We start from the raw sequence: 17,145 nt of genomic DNA on the forward strand, positions 1-17,145 counted from the left end.
CCGCAGGCCGCAGCATAAAGAGTGGTTGGATGTTGAACAGTTCCTCAATGGTGTGGATTGGGGTCTCCATGTATTCATACCCAAGCCTTGTTCCCAGAGTTCTGATGAAGCGGACTTGCACTCTGTTGAGCATTTCAATGTGAAAGGCTTGATAAGGTGACCAAACAAAACAAAAGTACTCCAGCAAAGGACGAACTATGGTTTTATAAAGAATAACAAGGGTATGGGGAGATCTGAGTTCTTTAGTAGAGCAGAGGACAAAACCAAGAAGGGAAGAAGCTTTTGAGGAAATGTGTTGGAGATGAGGAAATTATTTAAAAAGATTTGATCAATATCAACTGACTCACAATCCTCCCAGGTGTTGTATGACATATCCCTATAATACAGACATTCCAGGTTATCTTGAGGCTTTTAATAAATCCAAAAGAGTCCATGGGAGCTAAAGGTCCCAATGTTTTTAGTATGTTAACCTCAAACTTTGTTTTCTCTTAGAACAAGAAGTTTAGATGCACCTAGTCCTATAAGGACCTTTGCGCTGCTTCGAGAGTTACAGGATATTGTGGATGGATAAGGGGAGATGGCCGCCTCCTGTCGAGATCCATGAGGGAGAATTTAGGGCACTAATCTAAAGTCATGTCCACTCGAAAGGGGAAGCCAGCTCTGAACCAGTCTCTTCAGTCAAAGCAGGCAGGGGGTGGTACACCGGTGTGTCTAGGCTAGGAAGAACCTTTATCCCTTAGGGAATGAACTCCACCAAATACAACAGCCGTCTCCCACAGTAAACTAGACCTATCGAACTACACTTGGACCACCCTTGAACTCGACATTTGCGGTTAGTGATGTGCCACTTCTGGACATCCATAAGGTTGTCCAGATTTAAGTGACACATCGGTTTTTGCTATGCCCAGTGTGGGTTCAACTGGTAGGTATAAACCAGCTAGAAGTAAGTTTTTATAGCCGCCCATTCTGTGATAGTATTTGACAACTATTGACAAACCAAGCCCTTAAAAAAGTTCTGGGTCTAGAACTCAATATTAGTTTTTGCTAACCTTAACCAACTGGGATGACTGATTTAAAACATTTTTCACATACCCAAGCAAGATAACGTATGTAAATTATTGTAATTTTTGTTTCCTTGGTTTTATCCTTTGAAACAGTCTTACAGCCAGGGGCTACCTTGACATTCACCAACAAGTGAAGGAGAGACAACCCATGCAATGGAACTTCAAGAGCTGCAATGGAACTGGAGTGCATGGTTCCACTTAATGCAAGTTCAAATTTAATGCAATTATAGATATCAAATAGGTTGATATTTAGCATCACTAGAGAGGGTTAAAGTTCCCCTCCCCTAAAAAAGAGGCTGAAGGTTAAGCTACTCTGTCAGGTTAAATGGATTAGAGTGGTTTTTAAGAGATTATTCTCAGTCCCTCCTCTAAACACAAATTCTCATTCTGTTGTAATAACTATTGACTTTTTTCAATGTTTAAAATCAATATAGTGTGTGTCAATTAGAAAACTGAGTTGACTCTGCCTATTCAATGTAAAATTGTCAAAGGCAATAAAATCCTTGGGCAAATGCAATGAGTGTGTGTGTGTGCTGGGTTCACGTGTTTGTGGTGCAATGCCAGAGAGCACTTTGCATTGCAAGTGCGTACTACACAATAATATCAAAGGCAGCCATCCATAATCAGGAGTCATCCCAATTGATTTGCTGGTGCAGAAGTGCAAACGTCTTTGCTTTCCAGAAAGAGATGACCAAGATGGAAGCCACAAATTTAGCTCTTACTGGTTCAATGTTAGCCTATCAACGTAGTTGGCATGGCAACATGTATGGTCGATGAACTTGGATGACTTGTCAGATACATTGGACTGTAAGTCAACCGTATCCACGGTCAGGTAAAATTTTTACCTTACTCAGTTTTTGACTGGTTATGGATACTTCAGAATATCACTTTAGTTATCATATGTGAAAGCTGCTTCATCCAGGTACAAATACTGTGATAGACAATGTAAAATCAGATGTTGGCAGGAGCGCACCAACAAGGGGGGAGGGGGAAAGGGTTTGGTCCTCCCTAAGAGCATTTGATTTCAGAAATCAATCCCTTATTAGTTTATTTTAGACTAAAAATAACATTTATATTGGAACTTTTAAATCAATTAGAATCAAATATATAAATTCAAACTTTGTAAGTATTTTAATTTACGAAATACACTACATTGCTCATATAATTCAATTAATTACAAAACGAAATTTTTTGCCATCACGCAGCAACTATGAAAGTGAGGATAGTTCTTACTATTTCTTGTGCCTTCTCCCTCTACTCTGTACTTTCAGTAACCGAGTGCAAAATGTACTTGTACTTATGTAAAATCATAAGTTAGAGTACGGTACTCCTAAAATGTTCCAGTTACTGTTACTGCTAAACGAGTCGAGTACTTTGCACCAGGAATGGCGGTAAACGTGTAGAGTATCTGTATTGTAAAAGTAACCTGTACCACATACGTTCAGTTTGCAATGACTTGTACTCTTAGGATGGCGAGTACCTAAGTACAAAAAAGTAAGTATCTATGGAGTACTCCAGATATGATCAGTTGTCACAGTAGTAAGTATATGTTGCCAAACTCTGAGCAGTTCTGGACTGCAATAGTTTGTTGTCATTCGTTTTTACTGCGAGGTAACACCGACCTGGGCAGTGTGACGATTTGCATGTTAAAACAAGCAGTTGCCAATTGCAGTAAATTAACAAAATGTGCTAAATTTAATCTGTGTTAAAAATTGTAACTTATTATGACTTATTTTAACTTATTTATTATTAGCGGTTTACAAAATTAGATGTTCAATGACTAAGTGCTCCATGGCGTGACGAACACTAAATTTTGAGGATCACCCAGTCAAGATGGTATTTTGATAACAACTTTATTCACGTACTATTCTAAGATTCTAAAACACTACATACCCAATTACAGTACTCTTGCATATATATTGTATAAACATTTAATCATTATCAAATCATAAGTTTCCAAGTTATGAATGTCCAAAGTTGTAGTTTGGTTGACAAGTGCCCAAAATCAGTACTTTTCTCGTTGTTATTGATATAACATGGAAGTTATTGTTAGTAAACAGTTTTATATGTAGATATTAACGAGCAAAATTTTAATATAATTCCTGTTTTGGCTTTGGTCTTAATTTGTGATTTAAACCTAGCTATTATTACGTTTAATATTTTCTTTACGTTTTATAGAAACTATTATTTACGTAGAAAATTTTATTTAATTAATTCATCTTATTTTTTCTATTTAACGTAGATTTATGTAAAACGCAATATTAGTATTCTCCTGACAATTCCAAGTATACAAGCAAAAAGCACAAGGATTTGGTAAAACTCTTCCAAAATATAGTAAAGTATGGCTCTTAATTTTACAAGACTTTCATTAGTGGCCTCATTTCTATCCATATTTTATGTAAGCATAAATTTTGGTTCCGAATAAGACAACACAGGTCTTCCTTGTTTTCTGAGTTTGTCAATAAGATTTGTGAGCAAATCATCTGAGAAGTGTATGTATCGGAACACTTGTTTGAATCTAGTGTAGGTAATTAATTCTGATATTTCCGTCTCTGCTAATTATCTTGTGCTCCAATACATTAGAACAAAGGGCTTTCTTACTTGCTCCAATAGCATGTATGAATCTTTTAGTGCATCACTTGTCTCAGGTTTCCATGATTCGTCATCATACTTTTTTTCCTTCTGACTTCAGCCAAACATTTTTGATGCAAGTTCAACAGCCAGGGGCTACCTTGACATTTACCAACAAGTGAAGGAGAGACAACCCATGCAATGGAACTTCAAGAGCTGCAATGGAACTGGAGTGCATGGTTCCACTTAATGCAAGTTCAAATTTAATGCAATTATAGATATCAAATAGGTTGATATTTAGCATCACTAGAGAGGGTTAAAGTTCCCCTCCCCTAAAGAAAGGGGCTGAAGGTTAAGCTACTCTGTCAGGTTAAATGGATTAGAGTAGTTTTTAAGAGATTATTCTCAGTCCCTCCTCTAAACACAAATTCTCATTCTACTGTAATAACTACTGACTTTTTTTCAATGTTTAAAATCAATTAAGTGTGTGTCAATTATAAAACTGAGTTGACTCTGCCTATTCAATGTAAAATTGTCAAAGGCAATAAAATCCTTGGGCAAATGCAATGAGTGTGTGTGTGCTGGGTTCACGTGTTTGTGGTGCAATGCCAGAGAGCACTTTGCATTGCAAGTGCGTACTACACAATAATATCAAAGGCAGCCATCCATAATCAGGAGTCATCCCAATTGATTTGCTGGCGCAGAAGTGCAAACGTCTTTGCTTTCCAGAAAGCGATGACCAAGATGGAAGCCACAAATTTAGCTCTTACTGGTTCAATTTTAGCCTATCAACGTAGTTGGCATGGCAACATGTATGGTCGATGAACTTGGATGACTTGTCAGATACATTGGACTGTAAGTCAACCGTATCCACGGTCAGGTAAAATTTTTACCTTACTCAGTTTTTTACTGTTTATGGATACTTCAGAATATCACTTTAGTTTATCATATGTGAAAGCTGCTTCATCCAGGTACAAATACTGTGATAGACAATGTAAAATCAGATGTTGGCAGGAGCGCACCGACGGAGGGGGAGGGGGAAAGGGTTTGGTCCCCCCTAAGAGCATTTGATTTCAGAAATCAATCCCATATTAGTTTATTTTAGACCAAAAATAACATTTATGTTGGAACTTTGAAATCAGTTAGAATCAAATATATAAATTCAAACTTTGTAAGTATTTTAATTTACGAAATACACTACACTGCTCATATAATTCAATTAATTACAAAACGAAATGTTTTGCCATCACGCAGCAACTATGAAAGTGAGAATAGTTTTTACTATTTCTTGTGCCTTCTCCCTCTACTCTGTACTTTCAGTAACCAAGTGCAAAATGTACTTGTACTTATGTAAAATCATAAGTTAGAGTACTCCTAAAATGTTCCAGTTACTGTTACTGCTAAACAAGTCGAGTACTTTGCACCAGGAAGGGTGGTAAACTTGTAGAGTATCTGTATTGTAAAAGTAACCTGTACCACATACGTTCAGTTTGCAATGACTTGTACTCTTAGGATGGCGAGTACCTAAGTACAAAAAAGTAAGTATCTATGGAGTACTCCAGATATGATCAGTTGTCACAGTAGTAAGTATATGTTGCCAAACTCTGAGCAGTTCTGGACTGCAATAGTTTGTTGTCATTCGTTTTTACTGCGAGGTAACACCGACCTGGGCAGTGTGACGATTTGCATGTTAAAACAAGCAGTTGCCAGTTGCAGTAAATTAACAAAACGTGCTAAATTTAATCTGTGTTAAAAATTTTAACTTACATTCTTGAAGCTCTTGTCTTATTGGAAATTATCTATTTTAACTTATTTTTTATTATTAGTGGTTTACAAAATTAGATGTTCAATGACTAAGTGCTCCATGGCGTGACGAACACTAAATTTTGAGGATCACCCAGTCAAGATGGTATTTTGATAACAACTTTATTCACATACTATTCTAAGATTCTAAAACACTACATACCCAATTACAGTACTCTTGCATATATATTGTATAAACATTTAATCATTATCAAATCATAAGTTTCCAAGTTATGAATGTCCAAAGTTGTAGTTTGGTTGACAAGTGCCCAAAACCAGTATTTTTCTCGTTGTTATTGATATAACATGGAAGTTATTGTTAGTAAACAGTTTTATATGTAGAAATTAACGAGCAAAATTTTAATATAATTCCTGTTTTGGCTTTGGTCTTAATTTGTGATTTAAACCTAGCTATTATTACGTTTAATATTTTCTTTACGTTTTATAGAAACTATTATTTACGTAGAAAATTTTATTTAATTAATTCATCTTATTTTTTCTATTTAACGTAGATTTATGTAAAACGCAATATTAGTATTCTCCTGACAATTCCAAGTATACAAGCAAAAAGCACAAGGATTTGGTAAAACTCTTCCAAAATATAGTAAAGTATGGCTCTTAATTTTACAAGACTTTCATTAGTGGCCTCATTTCTATCCATATTTTATGTAAGCATAAATTTTGGTTCCGAATAAGACAACACAGGTCTTCCTTGTTTTCTGAGTTTGTCAATAAGATTTGTGAGCAAATCATCTGAGAAGTGTATGTATCGGAACACTTGTTTGAATCTAGTGTAGGTAATTAATTCTGATATTTCCGTCTCTGCTAATTATCTTGTGCTCCAATACATTAGAACAAAGGGCTTTCTTACTTGCTCCAATAGGAGCGCACCGACAAGGGGGGAGGGGGAAAGGGTTTGGTCCTCCCTAAGAGCATTTGATTTCAGAAATCAATCCCTTATTAGTTTATTTTAGACTAAAAATAACATTTATATTGGAACTTTTAAATCAATTGGAATCAAATATATAAATTCAAACTTTGTAAGTATTTTAATTTACGAAATACACTACATTGCTCATATAATTCAATTAATTACAAAACGAAATTTTTTGCCATCACGCAGCAACTATGAAAGTGAGGATAGTTCTTACTATTTCTTGTGCCTTCTCCCTCTACTCTGTACTTTCAGTAACCGAGTGCAAAATGTACTTGTACTTATGTAAAATCATAAGTTAGAGTACGGTAATCCTAAAATGTTCCAGTTACTGTTACTGCTAAACGAGTCGAGTACTTTGCACCAGGAATGGCGGTAAACGTGTAGAGTATCTGTATTGTAAAAGTAACCTGTAACGCATACGCATTGCACCTCATTGATGGTTTCAGTCAGTACCATATGAAAGAAACCTTCATTTAGGAGTCCTGAAGAACATTCAAGTGGAGTCAGATTTATCCCTAGCTTTCTAGGATTTAAATTAGACTCATCAATGTAAATCATAGGATATTTTGTGGGACATTGTCCTCATTTTTTCATTCCCACGATTCCTTAGGTCTACTTCATTTTGAACTGCTGTCAAACCTATTCCTTTTCCTACCTAAACCTCTTCCTACTACCATCCTAACTATATTCTCTAGCCTAGGCCTATCTCCCTGACCAACCTTTTCTTTTCCATCTCCTTTAACATATCTAGGTCCTGTACATCAACCATTATCTAACTTCTCATTACCTATTTCCCTATCAACAAGCTCCTCTCCCATTATTTCATCCATCCCCAAATCAATATCTAGTCTAACTTCTTTGTAGTCAAAGTTCTCATTAGAAGGCTCTGCCATGTTTGTAAAATTCAAACTACACCACTTTAATAACAAAGCAGAAAGAACGTCAACCAGTACAGTGTTTGTTTACTCAGACCATAGATTGTACTGCAGAAACAAGTGTTTCTGCAGTAAATTCAAAAATAAAATACAGTTTCACAAAATATGACACGGCTTGATTATTACCAAAATATAACATTGAAGACAATTCATTAAATAACTGGTTATAAAATGTCCAAAAATATAGTCTTATACGTTTATTCGTGTTATTTTTTCTTGTGTTAATACACACTTTTATATATATATATATAGTACATGTTCTTTTGTTTAATTTTAATACTTTTAAAATAATTTTAATTTAATAGTACATTTTTAAAACTCAAAGAAAGCTAATGTCTGACTAGTCAGCCGGCTGAGGTTGATTGAAACCAACGGTGTCAGATAATCAGCCATTAAAAAAAATAAAATAAACTTTTAAAATTTGTTTGGTCTTTCCAAAACGACTTTTAATAAATTAAATAAAACTGCCGTCAATAAATTATCAATTAGCGAGTGCTCAATACATTATCTTGTCTATCCAAGGCAGTGAATGAGTGATAGGTTAAAAGAAACGTACTTCTACAAAAATTGGTAAGAAAATGTCCACTCATCACTCTGTCATGAACATTAGAACAGATTATAAAGAAAAATAATCATGAGTAGTGACAAAATGGCTATTGTTATGCTATGATATATTACCATGTAATAGCATGAACATTAAAAAGAAAAAAATATATGCTATTGTAAATGTAGTTTTTGTAACATTAACACCTTTAAAAATTTCTCTAACTCTCAAAATAGAGTTCAGAAATGTTGTATAGAATATAGCATGTTACAGTTTTAAAGAATATAATTTTGCAACATATAAAATATGCTTTCTAATTTCCAATTTGTTAGTCTTACGAAAATTTATATAAAAATTATTCCGTTTCCATTACCTTGTTAATAAGTAATACATAACTTTTTTAATTAGACAATTAGATTATTCAATAGTACAGAACTTCATTTATCTGGATCGGTTTTACAGAGTAGTGAAAGTTTAATTTTTTAAATAATAAATTTGTTTTTTGAAGTTTTACAGCTTAATTGGTTTTTTGTTGACACATGTAAGGTGTGCAGAATATTGTGCAACATGCATATATCAAACAAAAAGATTCAGAGTTCTAACATTGAACTCCCTAAAAGGTTGAACCGAGTTACGCCACATACCAGTACAGCCAGGATAGTTGTCCAAACCACCCAATTATGGTATACAGCCACCATAATACAAATATATGCCTTATTTTTTTCAGGTGAAGACATATATACTGCTATTTTTGTAACACATTACTAGAAGACAGAAAACAAGATTTTGGTCTTAAAATATAAACATTTCCTGAATTGCTAATCTCTTTTTATTCCTAGCAAACATGCATGGTTTTAAATAAAATATTGTTATGAAATTATTTGAACTAACACGTTTTCGTTAGATATTCCGGTGAAGCATTATATTGAGCACAACTTACTGAGAAAACAACACAAAAATACTTGATCCAACTTATTCAAAAATATTTAATTTCATAAACATCTTCAGGGTCATAAAAACTGCACAAATTGGTACGAAAATTATTTTCACCACGTTCACGACGACGGCTTATTTCTGGATATTTCTTGCTGTCAAATTTTTCAATAATATTGGCAAAAAAACAATTGGTTTTTTATGTCAAACACCCAAGTATAACAAGAACAGTATTAGGTTTCCCACTTTTGTAAAAAAATTATTTAAACATATTTTTCAATGTTTCCCCGTGTACCCCAAGGTGTATCTAAAAAATTAATTTACTTTAAAACTAAGCAATCGAGCGTCCAACATGGTTTATAATAGTTTCAGGTATTTATTTAAGCCTGGGATAAAATGTACAAACCACCAAGACAGGCAAACAATAAAAACGCAATAAGGAAATACATAGCAACATGTACCTCATCAGGCGCATGACAGACTTAAAGAAACCCGGTGTGTACCTGACTGGATACACGTAAGTAGTTGTGAAAAATTGCATGTACCTGATGGGATACATGTTGTAAACGTGTTGAGTTGAGGAATAATACATTGATTATTCTGAGATCTAAGAACATTTTTACACAGCACATGGTTTATAAAAACAAACAAAAATGTGCAACAATGTATCTTCACAGCTGAAAAACTACCTTTTTTCAATTAAGGTTAAAAAACAGCTTTGGCATAACTACAGCATACTATCATAAAGATGTATTAAAATAAAAAATTCCCAAGATACAACCAAAGCAGCAACGTTCAAGTGGAAAGAGCAAGATAAACTATCTTCATGGATTATTTTATTCTTTATTGAGCAATTTCCATGATTAATTATTTCAGCTACTTTTTGAGAGAAGCAATTAGTCCACATGCTTTTCTGAGGATAAGGTAAATATGATATCCAAGCTTCAACACATCACTTAGTCTTTTAATCAAATGTATTTAAAGGGGCTTCTGTTTGTTTTTATTTGGTAAAATAATTTGAAAATATTGGTATCAGAAACTAGTGACATGAGGCAGGTATCAAGAATTGTCGATATTGCTAAGTATTGATGTATCGATTATCGGAAACTACCCATCCTTCATTATTACTTTTCATTGTAGAAAATTTGTTTCATGAAGACTGGTAGGCATTTCATTTCTTTTTACACACTAATGAAGAACATCAGGCAATATTGAATAGGATTTCTTGTCAGATTTAGTAAATTAACGCTTATAATAATAATTATCCAGGTATAAATTGCAGACCTGATGAACCAAAACTTTTAAAATTCAGTTAATTGATAACTTTTCTTTTTACTTTTGTTCAAAATAAGGAATCTTCTATCCCTGATGCACAAAATAAATTACCTGTACAAGAAACCACCAGTGAGTGTAGTTGAGGGAAGAGCCTATTTGGCCCAACCTTGAAGCAGCCAATGAGGACTGAGAAGCATTCCAAAACTTGTTTTCCCCGTTGCAACCGCAAGCTGCCTGAGTACTTACATTAATTTCCCGTATTTAATAGATAATATAAGTATCTTATGATTTATAATATGGCATTACATGTTTACCAAGTTGAATCATATGTTCAATGAATATTCAATTTGGTAAGAAAGTTATCAAGCACGTCTGAGATCTACTTTCATTTTCAAAAATGTACTTAACGTAAGTAAATAACGGCGGGAATTATTGTCGTACCGGTTTTGTTACAAACTTTAGTTCTCATAAATTCACAAGCATTTGGTAGCATATTTCGTACCTGGTTATGAATGGTCTTAATTTATTATCTAAAATTATTTTCACACCTGGGTGATTTAAATATTTAAACTGGCAACAGTTGAGAATATCAAGGAGCTTAAGTATTTTAATGATATAAATGCACTTTCTTCTACAATTCAAAAGTAATCATTTTCTATAACATCCGATGAAGTTTAAACCCTGACGTCAGTGCCCATTGTCGTTAAGCCGGTAGCAGTAGAATGTTACTGTATTTTATTGATTTCTGGTATGCGTATATTATTTTATGCTGTATTTTACTATAAATGAGAGTTTTCATGTTTATTAAATGTATTGGAAGCCATTATAAGTTTACCGATTATTTTGTGTGAAGTGTAAATAAATTGTAATATACTTGATATTGTGATTTTTTTATTTGGATAAAATGGAGTCTGATAATGTTTGTTCAAGTGCACAGCCATCCGGACGTTAGATCGGTAGTCGAAAAGCACAACATAGTGGAGAAAGACGTATTATCTACAATGTTGAAAACTTAAAAAAAAAACTTCCAAGAAACTAAACAAAATGGAAAACTGCAGTGTAAGTAAATTAATAAAATAAATAAAGAAGCTACGCTGTCCGAAGAAGATGGACCTTCACATTAGAAATCAAGTTTTAAACGCCAGGAAAACAAAGAGGTCGGAAATCAAAAAGTAACAAGATGACACTTCTTTCATACTACCACAGAGGATAATTTCCTGCATCAAAAAGAATCACACAGGATCTCAAACAAAAACTTGATTACGATGGATCACCAACTTTAACACATATGATTTATTAAGGTATGTTGGTTTTAGGTACAAGAAAACTAATGATTGTAGAAAGTTTTTATTGGACTGAAATAATATTGTAGCGACTCGTTTAAAGCTTTTGAAAACTATGCAATAGCTTAGAGAGCCTGGTGATTGTAGGCCCGTATCTTACCTCAATGTAAAATGGGTTAATAAAAAACACACTTTGAAATGAACACCGACTCTTAGTAAATGGTTTGAAAAATTACCATGCGTTTTGGAAGCAAAATAAAGGATTCTCACTTATAAAACTCAACTCAAAACTTATGAATTCAACGTTTTAATCAATGAAAATGGAAATACATTTGCCAGGCTCCCTCCTTATCACTGCTAGAACAATCCCATTGAACTGGTATAGGCTCAAGTAAAGAGAGGTAGCACTTGACATTTAAAATAAACAACGTTGAGAAACTTTTCTACACAAAGTAACTACAGAAAAATTAGCAATCCAGATTTCAGCTTGCAGCAAGCTGATTTTGAAAAGGAATATGTCCGCACAAATATTGTAGACCATTAGCAGACAATTCTGACATGAGTAGCAGTAAAGCAGAAAGTAAAAAGATTCAGAGGTTTTTCCTACGGCATTGCCTCCCGAGACCGAATAAATATTTAAAAGTGTAAAGGCAAGACTATTAATGCCATTTATGCTCTTTAACGTATTTTGTTTTACAATCATAATAACTACTCAGTGAAAAATATGATTATTTAAAAATGTTATTATAATTTTGAATTGTTTCTTACAATCAAGGAACATATTTAGTGTACAATTTAAGTGACACAGCATAAAGTTTTAAAAATACAATGTTTCACAGTCATTTTCAAATGTTTATAATATATACCTTCATAGTCTAATCTGAAAATACTGTTGTATCGTAACGGTAGAAACCAGTATTTTAAAAACTATAAAAGCAATTAAAATATAATAAAGCAAACTGTTGTAGAATGTTTAATAAGTTTTTGTAGAGCCCTTATTTTTATACTTATTAGATTATTATGTTCAGTGTTAATGTTAGTTTGAAGTTTGTACAGTACAACTGAGACAACGGTCTGACAGCCACAGCGAGCCATGACATGCCAGGCGGCAGTTGTATGGCAACGTCGTGCGGGCCTGTCTATTCTATTGGCCACCGCCAACTGCACTCTGGTGGTTCTTATTGTAATTTAATCAACCAATAATTGATGGTATGACATTTTAAAACATTCTTTTGTTGTCTCTTGTTCCAAGGACCAATATTAAAGCAGGTAAGAATGTTTTTTACAAGCAACCACATACATACAACAATGCATTTTTGTCTCCCTTGAACATAGATTTGAACATGAGTTTAGTGATTGTATCGATGTATTGTATTGATATCTCAATTGCCAAAAGTTCAAGTAACATTAAACGTTTTAATCATTTAAGGATTATAACAGAACACAGTGCTTTTCAGCTTTTATATGATACTATTACTGAGAAATATATATTTCAAATTTATTTAACTGTAATTTTATTATTGACAAGGTTTATGTAATAGGACAAATGCCCAATGGTTAATAAATTTCATCATTCTTATGCAAAACTTTCAATCCTGGTAATGAACAGATTCAAAAACATTCTTTATAGAGAAATTTTTCAACATTTTTGTTATACTCTCAACTGTATTCAGAATTCTTTCTTACTCAAGTTCAAGTAGTGTAACTATATTAACAAATGATATATTAGTATATGTTGATGTAACAAAGAAAAATAGACACACACATTCAATCGAAGTGTATTTTTTTCGTTAATACAAATACAACAGGAAAATTCTAGTGATGAAAACAATATAATAATATAAACTGATATAGAAAACTAAAGAGAATAAAAAAAAGGAAAGAAAATAGACGTTTGACACTAACAATCTACACATGATTTTCGGCTGCACCATTAAGTTACAAATATACAAACCAATCACAGATTAACCAAAGTTTGCTTAACGTGTTCGCAATAATTAATTAATTGTCTTTACATGTTAAACTGTATATACTGATGTTTCCGATAACTATTCATCAGCAAAATGAACAGCGATGGATCTTTTTCATCTTGAGGTTTCTTCTTTGGCACATAAAAACTGAACAAGTTAAGAGTCTCAAGTACAGATATTTGAGCTCAGAACGAAACCCACGGATCACTCAGAAGACTGTCAGCCAGGTACTAAAGTATACTTTAAGTTATTTTTAAATAACTAACAAACCATAGTTGATATCGGCACAGCTGATCGTTCACTGTACATGTCCAGAGTTGAAGCGCCTACACTGCCAAAACGACTCACTTAGTGATTATTTCACAGTTCCAACACATAATTGTAAAACAATAGAAAAAGAAACACAGTGATAAAACGTGGTGTCTTACGGATCAACGTTAGTAAAAAGGTAACTCTAGCGAGGTCAATACACTCTGACGAACGATGCTCTTCCGCCGTGCACTGAATGAAAATTCTTTAGAAATTTTCAAAACTAAGCTGAAGATGAAGGATGATGTGGGTTAGCGGGGAGCACCACGCTGCGAGAATCCTGCTCCCGGCCGTAAACCACCACCACCTCGAGCGAAGCCTCCACGCTGACCTCCACGAGACAGAGAGCCCCGCATACCCATGGGAGCAGACCTGGCACCGCCACGGCCCCCACTGTCCGTCCTGGGCTTCGTCTTCTTCTCCTCCACATTGAGTTTAACTGCCATGTCGCCAGGGAAGAAGATTGGCTATAACATGCACATAACATATTAGTCTTAATTAAACTAAAAAAATGTGAATTTTGTAATGATTTTTCCTGACTCACATGTTTTTTTTAAACTTACATTACAATAAAAATGTGTTGCATGTGTATTAAATTAAAAATTATTCTGGAAATATTAACTTGCTACTTTCTATTATAATGTATAAAGAAACACCCAGCCTCCTCTATCCCAAATTTTAAAATTTGGTACAGAATTCACATTCAATGTAAATTATAAGTCATTGGTATTAACCCTTTGCACTCCCCGATGTCCGAAATATCGGACATCGTTGTTTTGGCCAAAACCTCGGACGTCCAAAATGTCGGACGTTTGGTAAATCCTTTATACTGGCTTTATAAATTATCCAAATGCGGTAAATTTGCGATATACGCAAGCTGGATAGTTGTTGGATGTAAAAACGTAGTAAATCACTCTATGGCGGTGATTTTGCAGTTTTACATTGTGTTGTAGAGGTTTGTCAACTTCACCTTTTTTCGTCAGCTGATTTGATCCCAACTTCAACAGCTGATCTCTTCATTGTTTTGTTTAGTCTGATAAGTTATTTCAGTCAATAAGGTTATGTTGACTATCTGAGTGATATTTTTGTCTGTAACACATCAGATTCGGAATCATCTGACAATGCCAAAAGTGAAAGTGATGGAGGTATTACGGTACTTTGGGATTGTACCGATCACACCCAGACATTAATCGTTATTTAACATTTTGCTTCTACTGATTACTAGATTAGCGTAGAACAATATTTTGTCAATATAAAACAGGAATTGTCTTATCGCAAACCCCTCCCCATCATCAGACAGAGGTAAAAGTCGAGCGGTCTAGTAGATAACGTGATTGCAGAGTCTCGCCGCCCGTTCAGCTGGTGCGTCGCTTTGTTGTACTTCCGTGTTTTACCCCTACATTTCTCCAAACACAAAAATCAAAAATTCAACAAAAACTAAACTCTTTATTGAAAAAAACACACAAAACTTGTTGTTTTTATTCTTGATCACACTCCGCCACCCAAAATGCGAGTGCCTCCGGCTAACAGCGCGCTGATGTCAACGAAAGAAAAACATCCCTTGAGATAGTACCTATCAGTAAAATATCAAATTCTAGAGGGGCTGATCAGAAATATAAATTGAATTGTAATGGAAAGGCAATTATGTACCGTGCAAAAAACTTAAATAATCATGTGATGCCGTGCGGCCTGCCGTATTCGGGATTCTCGAGAAAGATAAGATAACAGCGACAACAATATCGATCACAATACCTGGAAATGCTTGTTGATTGATGGAATGTTAGTTCTGTTACTCAACTACATCGTTTTATAACGTTCTAAGTTCATTGAAAAAGGTTTAAGCGTTGGGGGCATATAACGGTATCTGACCCCATTGATAATCGTTGTATAAGTTTGTAATTTTCTAATTAAAGAGTTGTTTTTTTCGTTCTATCATGTTTGTTTCTATAAATTTATATTTTTGTGTTCTTCATACTGGTGGCCTACAACATATTTGTTTATAGAGGTAAGTTTATGAAATTGTATGTGTACGTTTACAATTATGTAAGGAATCTAGAAATAATAATAGTTTATATAATGCCAATGCAATTTTTTTTCAGTTATAACAGCTAAAAGTTAACTTTTATAAAAATTTTTGCAAAAATATCTTTTTTTATAAGTGAAAAAAGGTATTAAAAATAAGGTAATTACAAATATATATTTTTTTACAATATAGGATTTTATGAGAAATAGAACAAAACCAAAATTATAACTCTATTTGCTAAAATAAAAAAGTTACAACTTTTTAACAAAACCTTTACAAAATTGATAAAAAGGGCTCCGAGGTTTTCGCCAGTACTTGTTCAATAGAGGCCCGAGTTTTTGGTAGTGACCAAAAAGTTTACTCTCGAGTGCAAAGGGTTAACAGATAATCAACAATTCATTAGTAGCATTGAGACACTTAAATGTAAGTTTCTATGGTGAGTCTTTCATGTATTTGCTTCAAATTCATATTTACAACATACCTTTAGCCCTCTTAACTATATGCAACCTGTAAATACCAACATTCAGAAATGTTCTATCTTGATTTAAGACTTATGCCTTTCAATAAAACAATCCAGTAAATGATAAAGCGGATGCACTGCCCAGAAATGTACCTTGTGGATACTCTGTAGATTTACACCCCAAGGAGGCTTTCCCATAAGAGTCTGATTAATGTTTAATTTAGCAGATTGTTAATGACAAGAATACAGTGATGTTTTTCCATTAACAACTAGAAGAGTTCATATCACTTCTACAGATGCAACATGTTCATTGAAACTGGCCATGTTAGAATGACTTTCAGACATTTTAAACTTTAATAATGGTTTTGAAACAGTAGTGCTTGAAGTACTAGAGAAGAAATATATTTTTTCTCTGCAAAAATATTAACTTTTGGCTTGAAGCATTTTTATTCATCATTTTTGCCTGAGCGTAACTTGAGCAAGCCTATCACTTGAGAGACTAAAAACAATATTTTCTCTGTTTGTCTGCATATCTCAAAACAACCTGACCTATATAGACTTTGAATTTTACATAGAGCTTCATTTCTAAACGGGCAAGTCTCGATGATGAAAGAAAATGTTATGCACAATAAGTTAACATTTTAGAAGCTACATTTCCTTATTTAATACTCCAGATTAGCAGTACAAAAAGATGTTTTGCTTTACTGTTACCATCCAGTGAGGACCTTTTGGTGTGCCGTATTTCAGCTTGAAGCACACATACATTTAACTTACAAATTACAAAGCTAAGGATTTTTGGTATTCAATTTATCCTACAAACTATAAAAATGTCATAATAATATTTATGTACCCTAGAGTTGAGAACATGCTGGACTGTCTGCACACTGTCAAAGATGATGAAGCCATAATTGGGAACCTTGTTGCCGTTCTGACCCTTCACGTTGGATTTGCTCATTATCCTCAAGTCCACGATGTTGCCAAATTCCTTGAAAACCTCCTACACAGACAGTGAAAATTATTCTTAACATAGTCTATTGT

The 17,145-nt window shown here is 33.8% G+C and overlaps 1 protein-coding gene across 2 annotated transcripts in view; it reads right to left on the reverse strand.

Annotated features, from left to right (window-relative positions):
• Positions 1-13,107: 13,107 nt before the first annotated feature.
• LOC124359113 (ras GTPase-activating protein-binding protein 1) overlaps positions 13,108-17,145 on the reverse strand; it is a 30,452-nt gene continuing 26,414 nt past the window's right edge. For both annotated transcript variants that reach the window (XM_046811568.1, XM_046811567.1), the window contains exons 11-12: positions 16,958-17,104; positions 13,108-14,091 (exon numbers count right to left, since the gene is read on the reverse strand). In XM_046811568.1, the coding sequence (XP_046667524.1) occupies positions 13,876-14,091; positions 16,958-17,104 (363 nt within the window). In that variant the 3' untranslated portion in view covers positions 13,108-13,875. The remainder of the gene's footprint in view (positions 14,092-16,957; positions 17,105-17,145) is intronic.

This window comes from Homalodisca vitripennis, chromosome 4, assembly GCF_021130785.1.
Source record: "Homalodisca vitripennis isolate AUS2020 chromosome 4, UT_GWSS_2.1, whole genome shotgun sequence".
NCBI lineage: Eukaryota > Metazoa > Arthropoda > Insecta > Hemiptera > Cicadellidae > Homalodisca > Homalodisca vitripennis.